Source organism: Rana temporaria, chromosome 7 (genome assembly GCF_905171775.1).
Source record: "Rana temporaria chromosome 7, aRanTem1.1, whole genome shotgun sequence".
In the NCBI taxonomy this organism is placed as follows: domain Eukaryota; kingdom Metazoa; phylum Chordata; class Amphibia; order Anura; family Ranidae; genus Rana; species Rana temporaria.
The window spans coordinates 156,819,112-156,842,832 of NC_053495.1; the positions used below are offsets into that span (position 1 = coordinate 156,819,112).

General features: G+C 45.7%; 1 protein-coding gene across 1 annotated transcript in view; it reads right to left on the reverse strand.

The window, feature by feature from the left end:
- The window catches only part of LOC120945800 (ADAMTS-like protein 2), a 108,511-nt gene that overhangs the window by 77,635 nt on the left and 7,155 nt on the right, over nucleotides 1–23,721 (reverse strand). The window contains exons 2-3 of the mRNA XM_040360211.1: nucleotides 15,736–15,860; nucleotides 8,506–8,581 (exon numbers count right to left, since the gene is read on the reverse strand). Of these exons, the coding sequence (XP_040216145.1) occupies nucleotides 8,506–8,581; nucleotides 15,736–15,860 (201 nt within the window). The remainder of the gene's footprint in view (nucleotides 1–8,505; nucleotides 8,582–15,735; nucleotides 15,861–23,721) is intronic.

Sequence of the window (23,721 nt, forward strand, 5' to 3'; positions counted from 1 at the left end):
CACACTAGGCACAGCGCTTTCTCAAAGAATGACAAAGCAACTACCCATACACATTAATTATTTCTACATAATCATTAAACCCCTTCATTATTTAAACACATTTAATTCCATTGTGCAATTTAAAAACAAATTAAAAACATTATTACAATATAAATAAATATCACAACATTTACATTGGAATGTATATTGCCCTAGATTACTAAAAAAAAAGTATATAGAAAAAAAATGGAAATGAGAAGCGATTGTATCTCCTGGTATAGCGTGTAAAATAGGCCCAGATTCTCGTATCTGGGCGTAAAACTGTGCGAGCGTAACGTATCTGGTTTACGTTACGCCGCCGCAAGTTTTGCAGGAAAGTGCTTTATTCACAAAGAACTTGCCTGTAAAGTTGCGGCGGCGTAGCGTAAATCACCCGGCGCAAGCCCGCCTAATTCAAATTAGCCGGGTAGGGGGCGTGAAGCATTTAAATTAGGCGCGTTCCCGCGCCGAACGTACTGCACATGCGCCGTCCTGAAAATATCCGAGGGGGCATTGCTCCAAATGACGTCGCAAGGACGTCATTGGTTTCGACGTGAACGTAAATGCCGTCCAGCCCCATTCACGGACGACTTACGCAAACGACGTAAATTTTTTAATTTTGACGCGGGAACAACTGCCATACTTAACATTGGTTGCCCCTCATATAGCAGGGGCAACTTTACGCGTCGCAAATCTAACGTAAACGTCGTAACTTCACTGTGTCGACCGCGCGTACGTTCGGGAATTCGCGTATTTTGCTAATTTGCATACTCGACGGGGAAAACGTCAGAGGCGACACCTAGCGGCGAAAAAAAAAATGCATTTAAGATCCGACAGCGTAAGAGCCTTACGCCTGTCGGATCTAATGGATATAATGGATCTAATGGATATCTATGCGTAACTGATTCTAAAAATCAGTCGCATAGATACGACGGCCCAGATTAGGACTTACGACGGCGTACATTGCGTTGCGCCGTCGTAAGCCCTTTGAGAATCTAGGCCTTTGAGATCAGAAATGTATGACTTTCTCCTTCAAAGTTCCTCCACTTTACCAATACCAGCAACTAAGGGTCCATTCACACAGGGGGCTTTACTGCAGGCCCCATGCAGGTCAGTATTTTCCAAAAACAAGGGTAGCACAGGTGTTGTGTGTATCTTCCCGTGCCAGAGTCCCATTCATTTATATTAGGATATGCAGCTGCATGTCCTGATATGACATGCGTGTGTCCCTAAACGTATATAGCAGTGATGGTGAACCTTGGCACCCCAGATGTTTTGGAACTACATTTCCCATGATGCTCTTGCACGCTGCAGTGTATTTGAGCATCATGGGTAATGTATTTCCAAAACATCTGGGGTGTCAAGGTTTGCCATCACTAGTATATACGGTCATTAGAATAAATGGGACGCCGGCACGGGAATGCAAACAACACCTGTGCATCCGTGTTCCAGGAAAACACAGACCTGCACGGGGCCCCATGTGAATGGACCCTAACATTTCACATTTTACCAGCAGTGCCACCTGCAGGTGAAATCTGGCCTTGCAGTTTTTCCATACTGATACATTTATAATCACAGTAGTTGAGTACATTCAACTGGACTTGTACTGTAATGTTGAAAACTTTTTTTAGCTTCTCCAACATCTTCAACAAATCAAGCTGAATGTCACAAACTACCACTAGATAGTTACATAGTTACATAGTTAGTCAGGTTGAAAAAAGACACAAGTCCATCCAGTTCAACCATAAAAATATAAAATAATAATATCATACAATCCCATATACCCAATTCTATACCCACAGTTGATCCAGAGGAAGGCGAAAAACCCCAGCAGAGCACGATCTAATTTGCTATTACAGGGGAAAACAATTCCTTCCTGATCCCCCAAGAGGCAATCAGATATTCCCCGGATCAACTTTACCTATAAATGTCAGTACCCAGTTATATTGTGTACATTTAGGAAAGAATCCAGACCTTTCCTAAAGCAATCTACTGAGCTGGCCAGAACCACCTCTGCAGGAAGTCTATTCCACATTTTCACAGCTCTTAAGCCCTGTACACACGATCGGTTTGTCCGATGAAAACAGACGGATGGACCGTTTTCATTGGACAAACCGGTCGTGTGTGGGCCCCATTGGTTTGTTTTCCATCGGTGAAAAAAAATAGAACATGTTTTAAAATTTTCCTATGGATAAAAAAACGATCGTCTGTGTGGAAGTCCATCGGTCAAAAATCCACGCATGCTCAGAATCAAGTCGACGCATGCTCGGAAGCATTGAACTTAAATTTTCTCAGCACGTTGTAGTGTTTTAAGTCACCGCGTTGGACACGGTCGGATTTTTGACCAATGGTGTGTAGGCAAAACTGCTGAAAGTCAGCTTCATCGGATATCCGACGAAAAAATCCATCGGATTAGATTCCATCCGATATCCGATCATGTGTACAGGGCTTAACTGTGAAGAAATCTCTTTTCCTCTAGACGTAAAGTGAATAACTCAACACCAAGTTCACTATATGGACCCCTTATATATTTGAACATGTTGATCATATCCCCCCTTAATCTCCTCTTCTCAAGAGTGAATAAATTCAGTTCCTCTAATCTTTCCTCATAGCTGAGCTCCTCCATGCCTCTTATCAGTTTGGTTGCCCTTCTCTGCACTTTCTCCAGTTCCCCGATATCCTTTTTGAGAACTGGGGCCCAAAAATGAAATGCATATTCCAGATGAGGTCTTACTAATGATTTGTACAGGGAAAAAAAATATTAGCCAGATTCACAAATAGTTACGCCGGCGTATCAGTAGATACGCCAACGTAACACTGGGATATGTACACGGACGGCGCATGCGCCGTTCGTAAAAAACGTCAATCACGTCGGGTCACGAGTAATTTCCATAAAACCCGGCCCCCCATCCTCATTTGAATTAGGGGCGCTTACGCCGCCCCTATTTATGCTACGCCGCCGCAAGTTAGGAGACAAGTGCTTTGTGAATACAGTACTTGCCTCTCTGACTTAAGGCGGCGTAGTGTAAATACGATACGCTACGCCGCCTTAAAGATGCGGCGCTCTACCTGAATCTGGCTATATATCTCTCTCTCTAGATATAAGATGACCTAGATAAATGAGAACCCTCCCAGATATAGTGGCAAAATTATACTTTTAGCCCACTAAGTTGTGTTATTTATAGCAGGATGAGAGGTAAACTGGAAAGAAAGGTAACCTTTTCAATATATGGAGGAGATCAAAGTGACTAGTAGAGAGTTAAAACTGAAGGAACTCTTCTCAGTCAAAACTATTGCAAAAAAGCTTTAGCCTAGGAAAGGGCCAAAAGGGGTAGATTGCCCCCTTTAAAATCCATTAATATCCTGTATGAAACCTTGACCGTGAATGAGTTAGCCATGGTTATTTATTGTCCACACTGACATTCGAGTTAGGATTATATGTGCGTAATTACATGTTTAACATGAGAGTAATTACAGGGCAATGTGTGGAAAATGATAGGTTTGTACGTCGGTTTTGTAGAGTTATGTACGGAGCATAAAGTGTAACCAGTCATATTAAATAAGCTTGTTTATTGAACAACCTTTTAAAAGAAAACAGATGCTAATTACTCTGGGTGCCTGTTAAAGTAATAAACAATGTTTAAGTGTATTTAGGTATGTTATATATCTATGTCATAATGATGTCATACATATTTCTATTTACCTGCTAATACTTCAGAATATTGTGGAAACCTAGAAATAATTGTGTTTAGGTTGAGGAGGAATGCAGACGGAGCTATGTATAGCTTTTGTGTGGGTTGAAGAGGTCATAAAACAAAAATATCATACATGAGTTTTATACTGGTAACACATTTCAAATATCTAAAGGGGGGTTCTTGTTAAAGAAAACCCATCCCGTCAAAAGCTGTACCAGGAACATGTTTCAGCCAGGTATCCCTCCGCTCATAAATCGTTCATAGTATCCTATACCTTTGCTATCTTGTACTCCAGGTGCAAAGATATTTAGGTAGATTCAGTAAGAGTTAGGCCGACTTATCAGTAGATAAGCCGGCCTAACTCAGAATCTACGCCGACGTATGTTTAAGCGTATGCTCAAACAGAGATACGCTTAAACATATCTAAGATACGACGGCTTGTGCCGTCCTGTCTTAGATTGCAATTTTTCGGATGGCCGCTAGGTGGCGCTTCCATTGCGGTCGGCGTAGATTATGTAAATGAGTTTGAACGCCGATTCACGAACGTACGCCCGGCCGCCGCAGTCGATTTACGCCGTTTCCGTAAGGCCTTAGGAGGCCTAAAGTTATTCCACCTATTAGGTGGAATAACAATGTTAAAGTATGGCCGCCGTTCCCGCCGCGAGATTCGAAATTTTAACGTCGTTTGCGTAAGTCGTCCGCGAATCGGGATTTACGTTGTTTACGTCCACGTCGAAATCAATAGGCCCGTGCGGCGTACGTAACCGCAATGCACACTGGGAAATGTAGTCGCCTGGCGCATGCGCAGTGACAAAAAAACATAAAAAACGTGAGGTCAAGCCACATTACCATTAAACACGCCCCCCCAACCCATTTCAATTAGGCGCCCTTACGCCCGCCGCATTTACACTACGCCGCCCTAAGTAAGGAGGCAAGTACTTTGTGAATCATGAACTTGCCTCTCTTACTTAAGGCGGCGTAGTGTAAACACGCTAGGCTACGCCGACCTAGATTTGCGCGCCCCTACCTGAATCTACCTAGTAGATTGTAGAGCAACCATTCTCAACCAGGGTTCCTCCAGAAGACACTAGAGGTTCCTTGAGCTGTGGCTGATTGATCTCCAATTTGATGGTGCCTGTATAGTTCCAAGGCCAACACCACTTGGGAAAGGCAGCAGCATAACATCAATTATCTATCTAGCTGTCTGTAAGGAGGGCAATATTCTCAGCGACTCCAATAAATTTGTTTAGTAAGATTTCCCAGAGTCCTGAAGATGATTTTTGATAGGTTTCTCTGGTGAAAAAAGGTAGAGAAAGGCTGATGTAGACATTCTCATAGGCGTGTGCATGGTGTGTTTTGGATGTGTCGGGGCACACCCCTAAAGGGATTGTAAAGAATTTTTTTCCCCCTAAATAGCTTCCTTTACCTTAGTGCAGTCCTCCTTCACTTACCTCATCCTTTGATTTTGCTTTTAAATGTCCTTATTTCTTCTGAGAAATCCTCACTTCCTGTTCTGTCTGTAACTCCACACAGTAATGCAAGGCTTTCTTCCTGGTGTGGAGAAAGCCTCTTGAGGGGGGAGGGGGTGAGCAGGAGGGTCAGGACACTCTCTACTTTGCAGATAGAGAAAGGAGCTGTGTGTTAGTGGGTGTTCTGACACTCCTGCTCGCCCCCTCAAGAGACTTTCTCCACACCAGGGAGAAAGCCTTGCATTACTGTGTGTAGTTACAGACAGAAGAACAGGAAGTGAGGATTTCTCAGAAGAAATAAGGACATTTAAAAGCAAAATCGAAGGATGAGGTAAGTGACTGCACTAAGGTAAAAAATGTCCTTTACAACCCCTTTAATACCCTGTGTGGTGCTAATGCCCCCTTCCCTCCTCTCCTCTCTTGCTGCTGTGGGCGATGTTTCAGGATGGAGAGCGGGGGAAGGGGCCTTTAAAGCGGAGTTCCACCCAAAAGTGGAACTTCCGCTTAAACCACTCCTTGCATGTAATTTTTTTTTGGGGGGGGGGGGGGCTTCAGTAGGAGTGGGACTTCCTCTCCCACTTTCTCCTCCCACCCAGGGAACGCTTAGGCGATACGTCATATCGCCTACGGGGCCCCTCCCTGTTGGCGATTGCCTGGGACACGTGACAGGTCCCAGGCGATCGCCTGACCACTCATAAAGCGCAGCATCGCTCTCGCATGCGCAGTGAGTGCCCGGGCATGAAGCCGAAAGCTTTCGCGGCCGGGTGCCCACACTAGGAATGGAGGCGCCAGCCGGAGAGGGGGAGAGGAGCGGAGCTCCAGGCGGCGTGTCGCTGGAACATGGAGCAGGTGAGTGTTTATTAGCCAGCAGCTACACTTTTTGTAGCTGCTGACTTTTAATAAACATAAAAAAGCCTGGAACTCCCCTTTAAATATGTCATTTACTGGCTCCTTCCTTTTCTGAATGAATACATTGAGTAATCAGTTTTTTTTACTCTGTACTGTATTCGTTCATAACTGAAGCATAGTAAACTACATTTACTAGAATACTATGCTTCTGTTTGAATGAACAGGAAGGCGCTCAGCACAGAGCACTTCCCATCCATTCACTCTCCAGTGCAGCTGAGGCTGAAGAGAAAAGTACTGGGAAATCTTTGTCCCCAGTTACTTTCTCTCTCTCTAAAGTGAGATAACAAAAGAAAACACAAAACTACTGACACTGTCCACTGCTCTACTGACACAATTCTCTGCCCTACTGACAAAGTCCACTGTTCTACTGACTGAAACCATCCACTAGAGCACAGGTGTCAAACACAAGGCCCGCGGGCCGAATCCGGGCCATTTCTTGTGGCCCTTGCACCTCTCCTGCAGCTGCAGGAGAGCTCCAACCCTCCTCTGGTCCTACTCCAGACCCTTACTTTCTGCTTTCAAGCAATGCATCCAGCTTTTTCCCAGCAGCAGCATAAGGAAAGGGGGGTGCACTGTGATGTAAGGAGAGTGGGGGACTCAACTTCTGATGGTGGGGTGGTTCTTGACATCTAATGTAAGGGGAGGGGATGCGCTGGACATCTAATCTAATGCCGCGTACACACGATCATTTTTCAGCATGAAAAAAAACAAAGTTTTTCGGCATGTAGAAAAAACGACGGTTTTCCAACTTCATCATTAAAACGACGTTGCCCACACTCCATTGTTTTTAAAAAATGCTCTAGCAAAGCGCAGTGATGTACAACACGTACGACGCCACTATAAAGGGGAAGTTCCATTCGCCTTTGGGCTGCTTTAGTTGATTCCGTGTTAGTAAAAGACGATTCGCGCTTTTCTGTCTGTTACAGCGTGATGAATGTGCTTACTCCATTATGAACGGTAGTTTTACCAGAATGAGCGCTCTCGTCTCTTAACTTGCTTCTGAGCATGCGTGGGTTTTTAACGTCGTTTTAGCCCACGCACGATCATTTTTTACAACCCGAAAAACGACATTGTTTAAAACGCCGTTAAAAAAAACAGCATGTTCGGGAAAAAAAATTGTCGTTTTTCATAACCCGAAAAATGTGAAGCCCACACACGATCATTTTAAATGACATTTTTTAAAAACTACGTTTTTTTCATGACGAAAAATGATCGTGTGTACGCGGCATTACAGACACAAATTGGTAACTCTTAATTTATGACATTATTTTTTTTTACTAGTAATGGTGGTAAACTGCAATTTTTAGTGGGGCAGGTCGGACACTTTTTTGGACCACTGACATTTACAAAGCGATCAATGCTATAAAAATGCACTGATTACTGTATATATGTAGAACAATTCCCTATTAAGGTAAACAGGTGCAGGCTCTGCATTGGATTAAAGAGCCAGAAAAAATCCTGGACAGCCGCACACTGATACAACACCTTTATTGTGAGATATAAAATCCAAAACAGTCAGTCCATGCTATGCAGAGCTAGAGGCAATAACTTACACGTTTTCACACGTTTTCTTGCTCTTACTGTATAAATGTCACTGGCAGGGAAGGGGTCAACACCAGGGGCAATCAAAGGTTTAAATGTGTTCCCTGGGAGGTGTTTCTAACTGTATGGGGGCTGGGCTGACTGGAGGAGGAGAGAGATCACTGTTCCTAATCACTAGGAACAGACGATCACTCTGAGCTCTCCTGTCAGAACACGGATCCGCCCTGTTTACACGGGCAGATCCTCAGTCTGCCTCTGTGTGGAACGATTGCAGGTGGCCGGCAGACATTGCGCCCTGGGCTCCAGTGCTGTGGGCGTGAGCATGGTGATTTGCATAATAGAGCCAACCTGCTGAAGCTGGTCTTTAAGTGGTTAAGAAGATAATAGACATAACAGGGGTCCCAATCCCTCACCACTCTAACCCAATGTGGAGAATAAAACGACTTTAGAAACGGTTAAAAGTTGAAGAAAAGTCTAACAAAGTACATTCTTAAAAATCCCCCCCCCCCCCCACCCCACATATCCTGCCTACCCTGTATAAAAAAGAATTGTATACTTACCTATTTTTAGGATAGGTAGGAGAAGGGGGAAATAGAATAGAATAGTTAGTTTTTTTCCACTTTAAGGCAATGGGTTAGGATATGGCACTTCTAAACTTCAACATGTGGCAGTGTGGCTGCACATTACAAAGAGTGCGGTGACTCCAAGGACCCATTATAAAGACACATAAAGTGGACCGTTGGTCTTGGTGTCCTGTGGTTTTCACCACACAGGTCTGAACCTGACCATGAATGAATTCACAAGTATGTTGTCATCTCTCTATGAGCGTTCTTTGTAACTGCGGTATAACATGTGTAAATCATCATAGTTACCTGCTTCTGACACAGCTGGTATTGCTTAGACTGTCCTCGGCATACAGTGTTATCAATTCCCAAAACTGTTTGGAGCCTGTGAGAGAGAAGACACTAAAATCAGGCAAGAAGGTGACCATTTTGTTTTCTAGTGAACACAGATTTCTAACAATTAAGGGCCAGATTCTCAGTGGAGATACGACGGCGTATCTCCAGATACGCCGTCGTATCTCTGAGTCCGGCCGGTCGTATCTATGCGCCTGATTCTTAGAATCAGTTACGCATAGATATCTATTAGATCCGACAGGCGTAAGTCTCTTACGCCGTCGGATCGTAACTGCATATTTACGCTGGCCGCTAGGGGCGTGACGCTGATTTACGCGTCGAAATATGTAAATCAGCTAGATACGCGAATTCACGAACGTACGCCCGGCCGACGCAGTACAGATACGCCATATAGTTACCCCTGCTATATGGTGGCGTAAGTGCGGCGTACCAATGTTATGGCCGTCGTTCCCGCGTCGAAATTTGAAAAAGTTACGTCGTTTGCGTAAGTCGTCCGTGAATGGGGCTGGATGTCATTTACGTTCACGTCGAAACCAATGACGTCCTTGCGGCGTACTTTGGAGCAATGCACACTGGGAAATTCCACGGACGGCGCATGCGCCGTTCGGGAAAACCGCCAATCACGTCGGGTCAAGCCTGATTTACATAACACACGCCCCCCTCTTCACAATTTGAATTAGGTGGGCTTACGCCGGCCTATTTACGCTACGCCGCTGCAACCTTTTTTTGAGAATACGGCACTTGCCTGTAAAAGTTGCGGAGGCGTAACGTAAATAGGATACGTTACGCCCGCACAAAGTTGCGCCATTCTACGTGAATCTACCCCTTAGGCCGGGTACTCACGAGCAAACATGTACGGTGAAACCGGTCCGTCGGACCGTTTTCACCGTACATGCCTGCCAGAGGGCTTCTGTACGATGGTTGTACTAACCATCGTACAGAAGTCCGCGCGTAAACACTACGCGGGGCGTGTCCGCGTCGTCGCCGCGACGATGACGCGGCGATGACGCAGCGACGTGGGCGGGCCTGCCATTTAAAGGCTTCCACGCATGCGTCAAAGTCATTCGACGCATGCGAGGGACGGCGGGCACTCGGACATGTACGCTAGGTCTGTACTGACGACCGTACATGTCCGAGCGGGCAGGATTCCAGCGGACGGTTTTAAAACACGTCCAGGAATATTTGCCCGCTGGGAAAAGGCCCGGCGGGCAAATGTTTGCTGGAATTCGGCCCGCTCGCGCCTACACACGACCGAACATGTATGCTGGAACTGGCCCGCGGACCAGTTTCAGCATACATGTTTGGTCGTGTGTACGGGGCCTTACTGTTCTTATTGGCTCCCTTTTGGTTTGTTACATATAGCTTTCAAAAGGTGTTGTTAGATTTATTCAATAAGTGCAAAAGAATATGGAAAGCTACTTGATAAAAATGCAAAAGAATACCCGTTAACCTTGTCAGAAACTCAGAACTGTCCTTCTTTTTTTCCCGACGGAAAAAAATCCTATCGGAAATTCCGTTCATCTGTAGGAAACTCTGAGGCCCCGTACACACGGCCGAGGAACTCGACGTGCTTGGCACGTCGAGTTCCTCGTCGAGTTCTGGGATGAAGCCGCCGAGGAGCTCGGCGGGCCGCCTTCTCCCATAGAACAACGAGAAAATAGAGAACATGTTCTCTATTTTCTCGTCGAGCTCCTCGGCGGCTCCATCGAGCCAAAACTGTACAGACGACAGAGTTTCTCGGCAGAATCCGGGTTTTGACCGAGTTTCTCTGTGAATTCTGCCGAGAAACTCTGTCGTGTGTACGGGGCCTGACAGAGAAAAAAACATGCATGCTCAGATTCAAGTCGACGTATGCTCGGAAGTATTGAACTTCACTTTTCTCAGCTCGTCGTAGTGTTGTACGTCTCTGCGTTCTTGACGGTCGGAATTTATCCCGACGGAAAATCCGATCGTGTGTACAAGGCATAACTCTCTTAACCCCCTTATGGTAGTATGGCAGAAGGAAGATAAAATAGTTTGTGCCTTTTTTCAGCTCACAGGAAGTGACAAGGATGTTGCATTTCTGGCAAGATCAACAGGTATGTTCTTTACTTGCTATGGGCCAGATTCACAAAAGGGATACGACGGCGTATCTCCTGATACGCCGTCGTATCTCTGTTTCTATCTATGCGACTGATTCATAGAATCAGTTACGCATAGATATCCATAAGATCCGACAGGTGTAATTGTTTTACACTGTCGTATCTTAGGATGCAGTACTGCGGCCGCCACTGGGGGGAGTTTGCGTCGTAAACCAGCGTCGGGTATGCAAATTAGGAGTTACGGCGATCCACGACGGATTTTCGCGTTCGCTACGTCGCCGCTAGTCTAGTTTCCCGTCGCAAAGTTAGTCGTCGTTTTGGGTGCCCTAACTTTAGTCAGCAAACGTATTGCTGTATAAAGTATGGCCGTCGTTCCCGCGTCGAAATTTTAAATTTAACGTCGTTTGCGTAACACGTCCGGGAATACGGAAGTACGCTACGTGCGTCGCCGTTCGAAAAAAAGACGTCACGGCGCGCAAAGCACGACGGGAATTGCGAAACTGAGCATGCGCAGTAGGTCCGGCGCCGGAGCGCGCCTAATTTAAATGGCACACGCCCATTTGAATTGGCCCGCCTTGCGCCGGAGGCTGCCAGTGTAGTTTTCATCGCAAGTGCTTTTTGAATCAGGCACTTGCGATGAAAACTTGCAGCGGTCCTAGCCTGAAAACTGAAAACAAATGCAGCCACCGTGTCTAAAGAATGGAAAGCTGCAATATATTATCTTATGTAAATCTATCCTTTATTACCCCATTCCTCCAGTACCGCCACACCCACCGCTGTGTTGTTTTGATCGGTATTGCTAAATGCACTCACAAAGCTAAGATAACAGAAGAAAACTTTGCTTACCACAAAAATAATTGAAAAGACTAGACACATTTATAAAGCAGTGAATGTAAGATTCGCCAAACGTTCACTGCAAGTGAATCAATTACTGTAGTTTAAAATGCATGCACTAGGAAGATACACCTGCAGTCAATGTTTGGTGAAGATTACATTCATTGCCTAAAGCCTCGTACACACGACCCAGAATCTCGTCAGGAAAAACCCGTCGTTTTCCCTGACGAGATTCTTGGCAAGAAACTCTTCCCGCCGGAGTGTACAGGTTTTTTTTTTCACAAGAACCGCGGTTCTCTTGAAAGGAAAGAATGCGGTGACATCATCGCGTATGACGAGCATGCGCTCGTCACATTCGATGCCATCGTCGCCATCTTGCTTCACCCTACCTATGCCGTGGAAGCTACCGCGCATGCGTCAAAGTCATTTCGAGCATGCGCTGGTTTCCACGGCGACAGGTAAAAATACACACTCTCTGGTTTCTCGTCAGGAACAGGTTCTCTTTTTTTCTCATCGAGATTCTGGCCAGATTTCCAGACGAGAAACCTGAATGCCTCATACACACGAACGGGAATCTCGGCAAGAAGCTGTTTTCTTGCAGTTTTCTTGCTGGTTTTTGCCGAGAAACCCGGTCATGTGTACGAGGCCTTATAAATATACCCCTATGCATATTGCAGAGCGGCAAGCACAGTATTCACAAAGCACTTGCTCCCACTCGCTGTCAAATCTACGCTGGGTTTCCTCAGCGTAAGCCAGCGTAGGTGGAAGTGGGCGTGAGCCATGCTGATGAGACGTGACCCCATGCAAATGATAGGCTGAGTGCCATACAAGTACTTAAAATGAACGGCGCATGCGCCGTCCCGTGGACGTATTCCAGTGCGCATGCTCAGAATCACGTCGGAACTACTGCCTAAGATACGACAGATCACTGCCAACGACGAACTAAACCTACGCCCAGCCCTATTCACGTACTACGTAAACGACGTAAATAACGACGGCTGTGTTCCCTGGTCCATACCTTAGCATGAGTTGCGCCTCATATATGGGGAATAACTTTACGCCGGACATACAACTTACGCAAACCGCGTATATTATGCGCCGGGCGCAAGTACGTTCGTGAATCGGCATATCTCCCTCATTTGCATATGTGCATAGAAAATCAATGGGTGCGCCAAATGCGCCCAGCGTAAATATGCGCCCACAATACAACGGCGTAGGAAGCCTATTTTTAGGCGTATATCAGTTTGTTGGCACGGCGCATGGATACGACGGCGCATATTTACACTTACGCGGCGTATCTCAAGATACGTCGGCGTAAGTGCTTTGTGAATCCGGGCCATTGTGTATAGTGACTACACAGCAATAAAAAAAAAAGTGATTTAACCCATTTACCCATAGGGCAGGGATCTGTAACCTTGGCACTCCAGCTAAATTTTTGTAGTTACATTACAGTAAGTCAACCCTGCACTATGCGATCAGGTGGATCTGTTTAACCGCTTCCCAACTGCCCGCTGTCTATTGACGGCAGCAGAATGACACTCCTGTGTGAATTGCCGTTGCTGTATGGCGGGCGCTTTAAGGAGTATAGGAGGCTAGCGTGCACCCGCAATCGCTCCTGACAGAGTGAGAACGGGGATTTGTGTGTGTAACAGGAGTGACTTTTGGGCACAGATTGAGCCAGGAGATGGGGGACACATGTTGGATTGTTTTGGCGTGGACAGTGATCTACAGTATATTCCTTAATGCCTGCAAAGAATATTCTATGACTCATCTCTCTGCGTAGACTGTTAACCTATTAAATAAGGCTGGCTCTTGAAAGGCCTTTAATTGTGTGATAACACTGTTTAAAGCCTATTGATGCTCAGAGGTGTGAATACCTTTCTGTCAAGCTGTATGCGGAGACAGAACGTCTGTCTAGGGATGTGGATTGAGAAGAGATCATTGTGTGATGGTGTTTTGTTTGAGTTCTGTTAATGAAGGAACGTGCAGTGATTAGGTCATGATAATTATAGCCCGGCGCTGAGATGTCTAAAAAGTTTAGCAATTAGCCATCTGAAGGTGTATTGAAGCCCCCCAGGGTGTGGGTGGAGAGTTTGATTGTTCCTGTGCCTTGAAAACTGTATAAAATCTGAGAGTGAACCATTAAAGTTGTCTTACATTTGAAACCAGAGAACACGGAGCAAGTCTCGTTATTCTGGGAAATGGGATGCCTGCTGGTTTGTCTGTGTGTCAGATGAGCTGTCATAGTTGATGGAAGGTCGTAAACGGCGGTGACTGTTACAATGTGTATAAACACACAAATCCCCGTTCTGTCAGGGGTGAGGAGACAGATCGTGTGTTCCTAGTATATAGAACACCGATCGGTCTCCTCCCCAAGTCAGTCCCATCCTCCCACAGTTAGAACACACACTGAGGAAACACATTTAACCCCTTGATCGCCCCCTAGTGTTAACTTCTTTCCTGCCAGTGACATTTACATAGTAATCATTGCATTTTTATAGCACTGATCGCTGTATAAATGTCAATGGTCCCAAAAATGTGTCAAAAGTGTCCGATCTGTTCATCGTAATGTCCCAGTCCCGATAAAAGTCACAGATCACCGCCATTACTAGTAAAAAAAATTATAATAATAAAAATTCCATAAATCTATCCCTTATTTTGTAGACGCTATAACTTTTACGCAAACCAATCAATATACACTTATTACGATTTTGTTTACCAAAAATATATAGAAGAATATATATCGGCCTATACTGATGAAGAAATGTGTTTTTTGTTTTTTACATTTGGGATATTTATTATAGCAAAAAGTGAAAAATATTGTGTTATTTTCAAAATCGTCGCTATTCTTTTGTTTATAGCACAAAAAGTTAAAATTGCAAAGGTGATCAAATACCACCAAAAGAAAGCTCTAATTATGTGAAAAAAAGGACATACGTTTTGTTTGGGTACAACTTCTTAAGATCGCGCCATTGTCAGTTAAAGAGATGCAGTGCCGTATCACAAAAAATGGCTTGGTCAGGAAGGGGGTAAATCCTTCCGGGGCTGAAGTGGTTAAACAGAACATCTCACAGCTGTATTGGAATTAAAGTGGATGTAAAGCCACTCTCATCCTTTCTAAACTACAGCCATAGTGCTGATCTATAAGGATATTGATGTCTCCTGCATGTATCCTTACCTGTCAAATGTTTCCCCTCTGTCTGTTATAAGAACTGAAAAACTGCAGATTCTGTGGGTGGATCTGTTGTCTGGAGCTCTGTGGGTGGAGTCGTGATGTCAGTAGACTCCCCACCCTCCTCTACACTCCCCTTGTCAACATACATTTTCTCCTGTGTATTCCTTACACTGAATTCTGCTATGATCACTAATATCCAGTCAAAATCCAGAAAAGTAACCACATGACTTCAGAAAAGGAGTGGGAATTAAAAAATAATGCCTGTCTCCAGGCTAGTGCATGAGATATGTAAATAACCTGTCACTCACAGCAAGGGGGTGGAACGGACTAAGGTTTTTCTCTGTAAGTCCATTTTATTTCACTGAACAATAAAAGAGGATGGCTCAGAGCTGGATTAACTCTGTGTGGCAAGACTGGGCACAGATGATAGCTAATCTTATACTGTACATTGTGACATAAAAAAAAAAAATCGGGTTTACATCCACTTTAACCACTTAAGGACCCCTTCACGCCGATATACGTCGGCAGAATGGCACGGCTGGGCACATCAGCGTAACTGTACGTTGCCCCTTTAAATCGACCCGGTCCGAAGCTCCGCGGCCGCGGGACATTCGCAGACCCGATCACCGCTGGAGTCCCGCGATCGGTCCCCGAAGCTGAAGAAGGGGGAGAGCCTAAACTGAGGAAAAAAAAATGTTTTATATAAATTTTTGGGGGATATTTATTATAGCAAAAGGTAAAAAATATTGTTTTTTTTTCAAAATTGACGCTCTATTTTTGTTTATAGCGCAAAAAATAAAAACCGCATAGGTGATCAAATACCACCAAAAGAAAGCTCTATTTGTGGGAAAAAAAGGATGCTAATTTTGTTTGGGAGCCACGTGAGCAGTGCCGAATCGCAAAAACTGTCCGGGTCCTTTAGCTGCCTAAAGGTCCGGGTCTTAAGTGGTTAAATGAACCCCGGACAGCAGACATAACAATAACCAAAACTGTGCTATGTTGACTCAAGTACAAAAGCTCATTGTAGTATTGGAGGTCTGTAAATGTAAAAGTATAGGGCACAAATAGTCACAGTGCAGACCCTAAACCACTTACCTCTGGCGTAGGCAATGTCTTTCGCGAGACATCACTCCCCCTCCACAGGTTCGAGAACAAGTAGACCAGGAGCTCCATTCACCCCACCACTCAGTCACATCTTCATCCCACACCTCACTGCTGTCCTGACAAGACCAGAGAGCATCAGCAAACAGCACAACACCACGGCAAAGGCAAAGGCAACAAAAAAAATAAAGCAACTTGAAGCAACTCAACTTTACAATATTATGTTAGAAAAATGGCCTGCATGTACATGTGAAAAAAAACACAATAAAATAGGAATTAATCTAAGAAATTCTAATAATGTATGCATGTATAAACCACAAACAGGTACCAGAATACAGACTTTTTCATGACGGGGGGCCTTTAAAATGACACTATGTTAATACAAACAAAAATCCAAAACAGGGCTACCCGTAAAATAGGAGATCTAATACCTTTCTTGCTGGTAACCTGCTCTGTTTAAGAGAAATCCTCTGCTCAAGTGCATTGGGAAACCTTCAGTTAATGTCCAACTGCCTGGTCTCCTGCTGCACTCAGTGGCCCAGATTCACAAAGCACTTACGCCGACGTATAACAAGTTACGCCGACGTAAGTGCAAATGTGCGCTGTCGTATCTGTGCGCCGGACCCACAAACTAAGATACGCCTAAAAATAGGCTTCACCCCGCCGGCGTAACTTGCCTACGCCGGCGTAGGATGGGCGCACATTTAGGCTGGACGTATGGTGGCGCTCCCATTGATTAGCTATTCAAATATGCAAATGAGGGAAATACGCCGATTCACGAACGTACATGCGCCCGGCACAGGCTACGCGAGGTGTGCGTAAGTTGTACGTCCGGCGTAAAGTTATGCCCCATAAAGGAGGTGCAACCCAGCAGCAGACATGCAAAGGTCTGCACCAGGAAACACAAGCCGGCGTATTTTTTCGCTGGACGTGTGTCTGGCTGGGCGTAGGTTACGTTCACGCCGTACGCAGTGATCCGGCATAGTTTAGGCAGTTGTTCCGACGTGGTTGTGAGCAGGCGCAGGGGGATGCGTCCACGTCACGGCGCATGCGCAGTTCGTAATACGTATCTGTCTGGCGCTCGGCCCATCATTTGCATGGGGTCAAGCCTCATTTGCATGGGTCATGCCCACTTCCACCTACGCCGGCTTATGCCTTACGCCATGCTGGCGCAGCGTTGGGAGCACTGGCTTGCTGAATTCCATGCTTGCCTCTCTGCGCTGCGTTGGCGTAGCGTACAGTGATTATTCTACGGCGGCATAATGTGCGCCCACTGACTACTCCCTCTCACCTCGGCGCTACTACAGGACACAGTTGTGAAATGAAGGTCGTCAAGAAGAACCACTGAGAGCTGTGGGCGATCAAGGAAGATTAACACTCCCAGAAATGTTAGTTTCCCAGTGCTTGGAGCCCCGGTGATCGACACTACTGAAAGTGTTTGCTTCCCTGTGCACTTCACTAAAGGCTTTCTCTTAAATAGAACAGCTTTTGGCAGTGAGAAAAGTAGGTACTCTTATTTTATTTTTTTTCAGGTAACCTTGTCTTGGAATGTTTTTCTTTACCCATCCAGGTCAAGGTGGCAGAATCACATAAAAGCTCATGCCCATCATTTAGTGAAATTTCCCATTGATGCGTACCATGGGTCTTTGCCAACACCTTTCATTTGCTTTTGATCAACCTGACCTCCTACACACTACATTACTGACCTACTAATGTCCATCACATTGATAACTTCAGCATAGGAGGTAGTTGAAGTGAGAGATGATACCGCTCTAAAAACTGCTGATCCCTTGGCTTTGCTTCCGTCCCACTAAACCAAAAGGGTGCTGGCTATGCACAAGTGCATTGGATAGAAGAAGATCCTGGACTGCCACACTCCTTGTTGTACAAATTAAATACAAAAAACAGCTATGAGTAAGCATCACATGACGTGAAACACCTTTTCACCTTTTTCCTGTTGTTCAGTTCATTTTGACTGCATCGCTTTGGTTGTTTTTTGGATTTCATTTGTACAATAAAGACATCGTTTTAAGGAGTACGGCAGTCCAGGATCTTCTTCTATCCAAATGCACCTGTGCATAGCCAGCAACCTTTTGGTTTAGTGGGACGGAAGCAAAGCCAAGGGATCAGCAGTTTTTAATGCGGTATCATCTCTCACTGTGAGTAGGGTTGCCACCTTTTCTTCAAACCAAACCCCAACACTTTAGTGGCCTGGGACATCCCAATGAGAGTATTAATGCGGTGCGCATAGCGTGCCGTAGCAAACAGTGGGTGTGGCGAAATTGTTCTTGCTGACATCATCATCCTGCCCCCCAGTGATGCCGAAACCTCCCCACAGCCCAGTCTGAAAAATGTGTCCGGGTTTCAGGCCACACGTTTCAAAACCTGGACTGTCTGGGTGAACCCCGGACAGGTGACAACCCTATCTATGAGAAGGGCAATCCATTAATTTGAATATACTGCCCTAACTGCAGAAAAGCAGGTAAAGAAGTCCCTTTTTTTTTAATTGTGCCCAGGCTTTGTGAGGCCTTAGGCAAAACTTGTCATGGGGCCCCACTCCCACCCAAAAATAATTAATGGACAAGAGCCTCTTCCCCACAACCCTGGCCGGTGGTTGTGGGGGTCTGCGGGCAGGGGGCTTATCGGAATCTGGAAGCCCCCTTTAACAAGACAGCCCACAGATCCTGCTCTTTAATAGTTAAGGGGCGGGGCCACCCAGTGGTGTCACCTGATGAACCCGCCCCCTTTTGATTTCATTGACTGAGGGCATGCTGGGTCATTGATGTCACAAGGGGTGGTGTCACAATATTCACTGGTTATTAGGGATGCTGGTGGCCCTGCTCCTTAGTCAGGGCTCTTAAAGGGGTTGTAAAGACAAAAATATTTTCCTCTTAAATTAAAGTCTGACAGTAGCTGATAAAGTAAAAAGTAATGTTTTGCATTATAACTAGTTTGATACCTGTTGAAATCGAGCTGTTTTATTCACCTCCGTCACTCCTGAATCATTATTCTGACTTCCTGGTTTGCGGTGCGCATTCATTCTTGCTACATCACGGCCTAATGGGAACTACAGTTCCCATTAGGCTTAGCCTCCATGCCTGTGAGGGATAAGAGAGCATCTTCACGCAGGGCTGTAGTCGTAGGGAGGGGGTGAGCACATTCTTCTTTCCACCATGCAAAACGGCTCAGATGCTGGTGGAAAGCAAGAAGAGGAGAGAGAGGAAATGGCATTTTCAAACCTGGATTACTGTATTTTGGAGGTCAAAAGGAAAAACGAGGTAAGTGATATTTAAATGCTCTAGCTTACAGCAATCAATTGATCTAATAAAAAACGAACCTTTAGTGTTCCTTTAACGCTGCCTAAGCACAGCAGCATTAAAGTGGAGGTTCACCCGGAAATTACCATTTTTAACATTAGATTGAGGCTCATTTTGTCTAGGGGAATCGGCTATTTTTTTTTTAAATCGAAGCTGTACTTACCGTTGTAGAGATAGATCTTCTCCGCCGCTTCCGGGTATGGTCTTCGGGTCTGGGCGTTCCTTCTTGATTGACAGTCTTCCGACGGTCGCATCTATCGCGTCACGATTTTCCGAAAGTAGCCGAACGTCGGTGCGCAGGCGCCGTATAGAGCCGCACCAACATTCGGCTTCTTTCGGCTACTCGTGACGCGATAGATGCGACCGTCGGAAGCCTGTCAATCAAGAAGGAACACCCAGTCCCGAAGACCATACCCGGAAGCGGCGGAGAAGATCGCTCTCTAAAACGGTAAGTACAGCTTCGATTTTAAAAAAACACCCGATTCCCCTTGACAAAATGAGCATCAATCTAAGGTTACATTTTTTTTTTAGGGTGAACTCCCGCTTTAAGGTCCCCTGTCCCTCAAAACTGGAGTAATGCATTGGGTAAGTTAGGCGGCTGCGAGGCCCCTGTGAGTGCGAGGCCTTAGGCGACCACCTAATTTGACTAATTAAAGAGCCGCCTCTGATTGTGCCCTATGGAATCAGATGGTACTGTGATATCATGTATATGCAAACGTGGGCATTTTGCCAATGCATGGCGATGCCATTAAGAATTACAAATGTGAACCTACCCATAATGCTTTATTTATAAAGAAGAATGATCATGATGAAGAGGGAAATGATGGATACTTTTGATTATTGGACTTTTTATACTATCTTGGTTATTTCCCTGAGTAATCTAGTGCTATGAATCCAGCAGCTCTCCTGCTATAACACGCATAATTCTTTTTAAAGAAAATATAAACTATTAATGATGGTAAGGAAATGAAGAGAGAACGGCACTATTTGAAGTGTCAGCTTATCCAGTCTTTAGTTTTCTTATAGAGAAGGGAACCACTATATCCACAAGACATGCAAAGAATTTAAAATACAGTTACAGAGGGACTACAAGAGGGAAAATTCAAAGTCGCAGCAACTAAAGAGCTTTAAGTATAAGATTGATCCTACAAAGGTAGGGAGAGATTGTGCTTGAGTGCAGGTCATTTGTCTTCCCCCTTCTTTCTTCTGCACTACCCCCAGGCCTGGTGGTGTTAGAAGCTGTAAACCTCTCTTCTAGCTGAAGCGTTTGATCTCCTACTTAAAAGGGACGCCAGCAGTTAAGATGTTCCACCCCTTCACTGCTGGAGGGGCAAGAGCAGAAGGAAAGGATTAGGAAGATGGTGTGAAGTGATAAATGGGGGGGGATGAGGGAAATGAAGAAAGATGCTTTGTAAATGTTGACAGATGAAACAGACCATCCGCAAAGTATAGTCTTCAATCTGAGGTTCCTGAACTCTGAACGGATCCCTTTATCTCAGACAGGCATTGAAGGGCCTGGGCAGAAAGGGTTAACCTGGGTTGAATCCTATGGCAAAGTGGTCTTTAGCTGCATGGGGGCTTTAGAAAAAAAAAAAACACGTGACTTCTATACTAAGGGTAACTTGAGGTCTTACAATTCAGAAACCACTGAATGTGCAAATTCCTCCCGATTCGGCACATCAAGTTAGAATCTGAAAATTCTGAGCGCGCATTTTGTGACCCGGTGATACAGAACCTGGGATGTGAGAAAGTTCCCCCCCCCCCCAGGCCAGTCACTCTTTTCATATAATGATCTGGCTATGCGTGTTTTTCAAGGACTCTCATATTAGCACATACAGTACAAGCTAGATTAATGTTGTCATCTGAGGATAACTTTGTACTGCAACGTGAGACTGCGAGGCATTGCTCATCACTTCCCTGGAAGGTTTTAAAATCAACAGAGGAGCAAAATTCATTTGGTGGGGTGGTAAAGGGTATCTGCTGCAGTTGGCATCCAATCGGAGTCTCAGATTTTTTCATAATAAAACATGAGTAAAACCTTGGTTTGTGAGCATAATTCGTTCCAGAAACATGCTTGTAATCCAAAGCACTTGTATATCAAAGCATTTTTTCCAGGGTATAAAAGAGAAGAGAGGCACCTCTAAGTGTAGAAAGAAGTTGCTAAATGTTGGACCTTCATTAAATGTAACCATTAGGGGTGCAACGGATCACAGTTGATCCGTGATCCGAACGGGTCACCCCCTTCGGATCGGAACACACTGTGATCCGCGGATTGCCACGGCTCCCGAGCAAGGCCGAAGCCGCGGCCTTTCCTAATGTTACAGCGGCGGCTCCGGAGCTAGGCCGAAGCCGCAGTCTTTCCTAATGTTACGGCGGCGGCTCTGGGGGTAGGCCGAAGCCGCAGTCTTTCCTAATGTTATGGCCGCGGCTTCAGCCTACCTCCGGAGCCGCGACCATAACGCTAGGAAAGGCTGCGGCTTCGGCCTAGCTCCGGAGCCGCAGGAATAACATTAGGAAAGGCTGTGGCTTAGGCCTAGCTCCGGAGCCGTGGCCATCTTGGTACACCCGGCGGCGGCCCTCCTCTGTTTACACTCACAGAGGAGGAGCCCGCACTCGTGGGACACACCGCTCGGGAGTGTCTGTTGGTACTACCTGAAGGGGTGGGTCTCTGTACTGAGAGGGGGGGGGGTCACTGTACTGAGAGGAGGGCGGGTCACTGTACTGAGAGAAGGGGGGTCACTGTACTGAGAGAAGGGGGGTCACTGTACTGAGAGAAGGGGGGGGTCACTGTACTGAGAGGAGGAGGGTCACTGTACTGAGAGAAGGGGGGTCACTGTACTGAAAGAAGGAGGGGGTCACTGTACTGAGAGGAGGAGGGTCACTGTACTGAGAGAAGGGGGGTCACTGTACTGAGAGAAGGGGGGTCACTCTACTGAGAGAAGGGGGGGTCACTGTACTGAGAGGAGGGGGGGGGGGTCACTGTACTGAGAGGAGGGGGGTCTCTGTACTAAGAGGAGGGGGGGTCTCTGTACTGAGAGGAGGGGGGGTGTCTGCACAGAGGGGGTACTATAGTTGGTGGGGGGGAGATGTGGATATTACAGTGGGGGAGATTTTTTTTTTTTTGCCGATCCGAAAAATGATCCGATCCGTGACTCCTGATCCGAGGAACGATCCGAACCGTGAGTTTTTTGATCCGTTGCACCCCTAGTAACCATATTGCTACACTTTTTTATACTCAGTTGTGACATGACACTACTCTTATATCAAGACATTGCTTGTATATCAAGGCATAATTTATTAAAACATTTTGCTTGTCTTGCAAAACGCTCTCAAACCAAGTTACTCTTAAACCAAGGTTTTACTGTACTAGAAACTGATTGGTTGCTTTGGGAAACACCTCCACTACCTCACTTTGGGAAAGACTTGTACTGCAATTTACATCTATGGGGCACATGATTTACTAAAACTGGGGCACACAGAATCTCCCGGAGCTTCTGTATTGAACTGTATTGTAATTGTACTCCCCCCCCCCTCTACATCGTAAAGTGCTGTGCAAACTGTCGGCGCTATATAAATCCTGTATAATAATCATAGGTGTGCACACTGGGTGTGCTGGGTGTGCCTGGGCACACCCTAATCACCCCATACACATTAGCATTATTGTTCTGTGTGCCAGCAGGAAGATGGGAAAGACCTCCATCTTACCAGAGTACTTACAATTTCTCTTTCACTGTCCTGGCAGGAAGACTGATCTCCCTGTCCGTGTGATATATATGTAGACACACATGTGTGCTTGAGCTTTAGGGTGCACACCCTAATACAATAGGCTGTGCACACCTATGATAATAATAATAATCTGCTACATCTGTTCATAGTAACCAATCAGCTTCCAGGTTTTATTGGCAAAGCTTTGTTGAACAAGCTGAAGTTAGAAGCTGATTGGTTGATATGCACAGCTGCATTAGATACTGGCTCTGATTTAGACCCCTTTCACACTGAGGAGTTTTTCAGGCGGTACAGCGCTAAAAATAGCGCTGCTATACCGCCTGAAAAACTCCTGCATTGCATACTCAATGTGAAAGCCGGAGGGATTTCACACTGAGGCGATGCGCTGGCGGGAGACAAGAAAAATCTCCTGCCAGCAGCATCTTTGGAGTGGTGAGAGGAGCGGCATTTAAAACAATGGGAAACCGCGGCAATACTGCCCGCAATGCGCCTCTGCAGAGGCGAATTGCGGGCGGTATTAACCCTTTATCGGCCGCTAGCGGGGGTTAATATCGCACCACTAGCAACCGAATCCCGCGGCAAATCCGAGGGTATATCGCCGCTATTTTTAGCGGCGCTATACCGCGCCTCCCGCCCCAGTGTGAAAGGGGCCTTACTAAAACTGAAGAGTGCAAAATCTGGTGCAGCTGTGCATTGTAGCCAATCAACTTCTAAAGTCAGAAGTTCTTTTTTTTATCTTAATGCATTATATGCATTAAAGTGGTTGTTAACCCTTACAGACCACTTTAACCTACAGGTAAGCCTAGATTAAGGCTTACCTGTAGGTGCAACAAATATCTCCTTAACCTACACGGTTTAGGAGATATTTGCAGAAAAGACTGAGGAGAAAGAGGGGGCAGGGCAGAACCACGGCTCCATGCCTGAATAGATATGAAGA